Source organism: Sardina pilchardus, chromosome 16 (assembly GCF_963854185.1).
Source record: "Sardina pilchardus chromosome 16, fSarPil1.1, whole genome shotgun sequence".
NCBI classification, from domain to species: Eukaryota; Metazoa; Chordata; class Actinopteri; order Clupeiformes; family Clupeidae; genus Sardina; species Sardina pilchardus.
Window position 1 is genome coordinate 24,385,818 of NC_085009.1, and position 6,131 is coordinate 24,391,948.

Sequence of the window (6,131 nt, forward strand, 5' to 3'; positions counted from 1 at the left end):
ACTGCATGTAGCAAAGCATAAAACTGTTGTATCAATGTGGTTTGGTTAGGTACACTATGCAGGTTAACAAATGTTGACGACTGTAGAACTGTAAATAGCACACTTCTCACTACTTATCCCCATGTACATGTAACAGAGGTCGTCTCTCCCCTCCCTCGATCACTCTGCGTTGTGTATTGAATGATGGACGCCACAACTGGATATAACGTTTGTCGCTTTATTGCTCTGGGCTGAAGTGTAAAGCAAGACAAAACAAAGAAAGACAGTCAGAAAGGAGCGAGCCAGTCGCGTCACAGCTCCTCTGCCTCAGGACAGTAGCAAAAGAGAGCGCGCCATATTTTAAACAACACACACTGACGCAATAACAATATAATGAAATATGGCATACCTGAAGTGTAAAGCAAGACAAAACAAAGAAAGACAGTCAGAAAGGAGCGAGCCAGTCGCGTCACAGCTCCTGCCAACCAAACAGGTAAACCACATTTACAGTCAATGCACACTCGGTGGCTGTAAGCTAACTAGCTATGCCACTACACCTGCAGCCACGCTAAGACACTGCAGCATTACTCACGCACGTAACATGTGCATTGTGTAACGAAAGTTACGTATGTAACTACGGTTCTATGAATCCTGGATGACCGCCAGAGGCGGTGCTTCAAGCACTGAATAATACATCTCGCGCATGCGTAGTTCGAGTGTTTATACCAACAAAGTCACACGTGACCCCTGATGACCCCGGAGAAACCATATGTTCCGGTGTCATCAGAGGATCTGTTCCTACAGAATCTTCTCGCGAGTACACGAGGATTCTGAGTGACAGAACGCTCTGGCGGTCATCCAGGATTCATAGAACCGTAGTTACATACGTAACTTTCGTTCTATTTCATCCTTACTGACCGCCAGAGGCGGTGCTTCAAGCACTGGATGACTCATACCAAAAAAGTCACGAGGAATCTAAAACACACCTCAGTGAGATGAACCCGCAGAGTCTGGCAACAGGACCACACCTAACGGATGGGGAGCAGCAACATTCACCCGGTAAAACCTGGAGAAGGTACTCGGCGATGCCCATGATGCTGCCCCACAGATGTCCTCCAGGGGCACGCCGCGCAAGGCTGCCCACGATGTTGAAACCGCCCTGGTAGAGTGGCACCGCACCCCTGATGGCGGGGGGTGACCACCTCCCTTATACGCCTGGGTAATGGCGTCCACCACCCAATGAGACAGCCGCTGCCTGGAGAGGGCACAGCCCCTTCTAGGACCACCATAGCAAAGGAAGAGCTGGTCCGACTGCCTGATACTGGCAGTCGCGGCTACATAGGCTCTCAGAGCCCGCACAGGACACAACGGTTGTAACCTGTCTTCCCCCTCTGGGGGAACAAATTGTGCCAGGTGGATAGGACTGTTGAGGTTCGATGATGACAGAACCTTAGGAAGAAAAGCTGAGTTCGGCCACAGGGAAACCCCTGAGCCATCTGAGTTCCACCTCATGCATGAGTCGCTCACAGACAGAGCATGAAGCTCCCCGACACGTTTCGCTGACGTAATGGCGAGGAGAAAGGCAGCTTTAGCAGAGACCCACTTCAGCTCCGCCTGAGCCAGGGGTTCAAAGGGAGGCAAACACAGAGCATCGAGCACCAAGTGCAAATCCCAGGCTGGGGCGCGGCGTACTCGTGGGGGGCGCAACCGCCACGCACCCTTCAAGAAAAGGGACACCAGTCTGTGGCAGCCCACCGTGCCATTATCCACCCGAACATGTCGAGAGGAAATGGCCGCCACGTACACCCTCAGAGTAGCGGGGGACCGGCCGCCATCAAGGAGTGACTGGAGGAACTCCAAAACCTTTGGAACGGAACAATGCAAAGGGTCCTCACCCCTGTCCGAACACCATGCAGTAAACAGCTGCCACCTATACTCATACTGTGCCCGGGTAGAAGGCGCCCTCGCATTCAGTATGGTATTGCATACACCATTCGAACACTCAGTCAGCAGCGGGTCGGGCCCTGCAGTGGCCAGACCCACAGCTGCAGGCAGAGAGGGTCGGGATGCCAGATCTGACCCTGTAACTGAGACAGGAGATCTCTCCTGTCGGGGAGGCGCCATGGTGAACCGCTGCAGAGCTTGTGCAGCAGTGGAAACCACGTTCTCCCTGGCCAAAAGGGGGCTACCAACAGCAGCCTGTGACCCTGCTGGAGGACCCTCTGTAGCGTCGGTAAAATCAGAGGGATCGGCGGAAACGCGTAGAGGAGAACTTCCGGCCAATCGTGGGCGAGAGCATCCTGGCCCAGAAGACTGCTCTCCTCTGTCCAGGAGAACCAGAGGGGGCAATGGGTCGACTCTTCCGAGGCAAAAAGGTCCACCCTTGCCCTGCCGAACATGCCCCAGATATTGAGAACTACCTCTGGATGAAGCCGCCACTCCCCCGGCGGAGGCTTGCAACGGGAGAGTAAGTCTGCCGCCTGATTCCGGTCCCCAGGCAAATACATCGCCCTCAAGCTGGCCAGGCGTGGAGCCGCCCACAGCAGGAGGTCCCAGGATGCTTGTAGTAGCTGGGCAGACCTGGTGCCACCTTGGTGGTTTATGTGAGAGACGGTCGAGACATTGTCGGACCGCACAAGCACATGTCGGCCTCCCAGGAGAGGAAGAAACGCTTGCAATGCCCTGTGCACAGCCCGCAGCTCCAGAACATTGATATGCTGTGAGCGTTCCTGTGCAGACCACAGCCCCTGAGCTGTCCGGTTCTGCCACACAGCACCCCACCCTGAGAGGGAGGCATCTGTTGTGACCGTCTCCCGACGGGATGCAATGGAACCCATGGGCATGCCTTGGAGGAGAAATGAACGCTGCCTCCACGGGGCCAGAGCAAGAAGGCAACGGTGGGACACCTTGAGTCTCCTGTGCCGGTGCCTCTGAGGATCCAGACGAAAGCTGAGCAACCACCTCTGGAGGGGACGCAGCGACAGCAGTCCTAAAGGAACCACTGCAGCAGCAGCCGTCAGTTTTCCCAGGATGCGCAAGAACTCCACATAATGGAACTGCCTGCCCTCCTGAAACAGGAGGAGGCGACAAAGGATGTCGTCCACCCGTCGTGGCGACGGGCAAGCCTTCATGGTGACCGCATTGAGAGTCACCCCAAGAAAAACTGTGCTCTGCGATGGTTCCAGGCAACTCTTTGTGAAATTCACCCTGAGGCCCAAGCGGGCCACATGGGAGAGAAGACACGTTGTGTCCAGGGCCAGCTGAGACTGGGACGGCGCACAGATGAGCCAGTCGTCCAGATACGGCAAGATCTTCATGCCCCGCGACTGCAGGTGCGAGAGGGCTGCCGTTACACACCTGGTGAACACCCGTGGGGAAAGGGAGAGACCAAATGGGAGCACCCGGAACTGGAAATGACGCCCTTGAAAAGCGAACCGCAGAAACTGCCGATGGTGTGGCGCTATGGGGACGTGAAAGTAGGCGTCCTTCAGGTCCACCGATGTAAACCATTCCCCTCTGGCAACGGTACGAAGAACCTCTGCAGTGGTTAGCATATGGAACCTGAAGACCTTCAGGAACCGGTTGAGGCCCCTCAGGTCGAGGATAGGGCGGAGTCCGCCATCTTTCTTTGGTACAAGAAAGTAAGTCGAGTAGAACCCCCCGGGTTGCAAAAGGGGATCTACTGGCTCGATGGCACCCTTGTCCAGGAGGGCGGACAACTCCTGGGTAAGGGCTTGAGCTTTTGCCGGGTCGCGTATGATGGTCATCTTGACCCGGCCATGGGTTGGGGGCCGGCGTCGGAACTGAAGTTTGTACCCGTTGGTCAAGGTGGAAAGCACCCACGGGTCCCTGGTGGAAGCAGCCCAGTAGCTGAGCTGCTGCTGGGAAAAACAGCCGACGTCCGGCCCCGGGGCCTCAGCGGCGGGCCCCCCGGCCTCTAAAGGCTCCAGGGGTACGACGGGCAGCATGGGGTCGCCCAGAGGGCTGTTGCTCAGGTGCCCGAAAAGCCTGTGCCTGCTGTTGAGCAGGCTGTGGACGTGGGCGCTGAGACCTAGGGTAGCCCCTGGGGTAAGCCTGTGGACGAGAGCTGCGCTGTGGGGCAGCTGGAGGACCTCTAGGCCTGCTAGGAGGAGGCACACTTCTTTGAAGCCCAGACAGCTGCTGGCGAGTCCTTCCAGCTTGGACCGTTCGCTCAAGAGCTTCCAGAGCTGCGGAACCAAACAGCTCCCCCGGTTCCACCGGAACACTGCGGAGGGTTCTCCTGCAGGCCTCAGTGAGGGGCGATTGCGCCAGCCAAACCTGCCGGCGAGCCTGAACTAGAGTAGACATCACTCGCCCCAACTCTCTAGACATTAACGCAAAGGCCTGTAAGGAAGCATCGCTGAAGCTGTGGACGGAAGAATCCAGTTCAGCCTCCTGTAGGAATGCTGACAGGGCAAGCAGGAGGTGGGACATGGAATTACCCATGCGTGCCATGCGCGCCGCTGCATCATAGGCCTTCGACAGCAAGTCATCAGTAACCCGACACTGGGGACGAGGACACCTTGCATCCTGTCTCAGAGCCTCATCGGGTGAGACGATCAAAGCTGCAATAGTCGGCTCAACCACGGGCATGCGGTCCAAGCCAAACTTGGACGCATCCTGCATAGCTGCCAGGGTTCGGCCATCAGATGTAGCATGAGAGAGGGCTCTAGAATCCCTCCAGCATGCCTGTAACTCCCTCAGATATTCCTCTGATGGAGGTACAGTAAAGTGAACGGGGGCTGGGGCACGCCTGAAGAAAGCACTGGCCGGAGCCGGCTGAGCCTGTGGCACGTCCAACTGCAGACGGGCTAGGGCCATGCGAATGGTGGCCCCCATTGAGCAGTCCTCAATACTACCAGCAGTACCACCAGATCCATGGGCCGACGATCGGGAGCCGACCGCAGAGGGATGGGAGGATCCATCCAACTGGAGCACGTCTGGTGCATAGTCATGAAACTGGGCAGCCGACGCTGCCATAGAAAGCACATCCTCCTCCGAATCCAAGGAGGCTGTGGGAGTAGCAACAGAACCTGATTGCCCCGCTCCAGTCCCAGATTGGAAGGCCAGGAGGAGGGACTTCATGTTGTCAAGCTCCACTGTTAATTGGTCCACCTTGGTGGCAAGCCCAGACACCCTAGCCTTCTTCCCGGAAGTGGGGCCTGAGGTCTCAGCAGCCCGACGTCTAGATGGACCAGCCCGTGCAGGAACCAGTCGCTGGGCTGGGGTCAACTGTCCAGGAGACGAAGCAGGGCCTAACAGCTGCTCCACCTGAGTCAGCCTAGTAACCCTGACTGCCCAAGGCATGATACTACAGTTCATGCAGGGGTCGTCAGAAAGACCCTCCCTAAGATGCTCGAGGCCAAGGCATGAGGGACATAGATCATGGCCATCCTCAAGCTGCAGGGGAGCCATACAGGCTGAGCAGGAGTGGCTGCCATCCATACTGATGACCGGCAAAGCGACAGAAACTGGGAGAGGGAGCGAAAACACAACCTTCACCAATAAATGTGGCAAAAAAACACAACAGCGACAGAAACTGGGAGAGGGAGCGAAAGCACAACCTTCACCAATAAATGTGGCAAGAGACAATAGCGACAGAAACTGGGAGAGGGAGCGAAAGCACAACCTTCACCAATAAATGTTGCAAAAAACAAGTAGTCAGCACATTCATATATAGCCTGTAGCCTATATATAGTTTTTTTTTTTTTTTTTTAAGTGTTTTTTTTTTTTTTTTTTTTTTTTTATTTATTTATTTTTTTAATATATATATATCTATATATATATTATTATTATATTATTATCATCGTTATTATTATCAATCCATTAATATAATTGCTCAGTAGAAGCCAAATAATAACCTCTATCCACATAGAGCAGCATCAACAATGAAACAGGCACAACCGAGTTGGCACGAAAACAGCAAAGCGCAGTCAAAGCAAAAGACGCTGACGACAGTCAACTACAAGAACGCAACGTTAGAAGAGAGTAAACGGGCATGCAATGATTAATTACAATACCTAGCTCCAATCTACGACACAATAGCCTACTTACCGCAAGCACACCAATCCACGATACAGTACTTACCGCAAGCACACCTTAGTTAGCTTCCAACAAAATAATAACGCAGG

At 54.6% G+C, this 6,131-nt stretch overlaps 1 protein-coding gene across 1 annotated transcript; it reads right to left on the minus strand.

Moving 5' to 3' along the window:
* Positions 1-1,923: 1,923 nt before the first annotated feature.
* On the minus strand, positions 1,924-5,085 carry LOC134059609 (uncharacterized). The gene is made up of 2 exons (XM_062516053.1): positions 4,443-5,085; positions 1,924-4,225 (listed from the first exon to the last, which is right to left on the minus strand). Exons 1-2 carry the CDS (start codon positions 5,083-5,085, stop codon positions 1,986-1,988), a joined length of 2,883 nt encoding a protein of 960 aa, XP_062372037.1. The 3' UTR covers positions 1,924-1,985.
* Positions 5,086-6,131: the final 1,046 nt, after the last annotated feature.

Bases quoted from the DNA above. Each gene is read 5' to 3' on its own strand.
- LOC134059609 (XM_062516053.1), bottom strand. From the start codon at position 5,085: ATGAAGTCCCTCCTCCTGGCCTTCCAATCTGGGACTGGAGCGGGGCAA. The intron at 4,226-4,442 runs GTAATTCCATGT...AACCCTCCGCAG, and splicing joins GGCGCGCATGGCACGCATGG to TGTTCCGGTGGAACCGGGGG.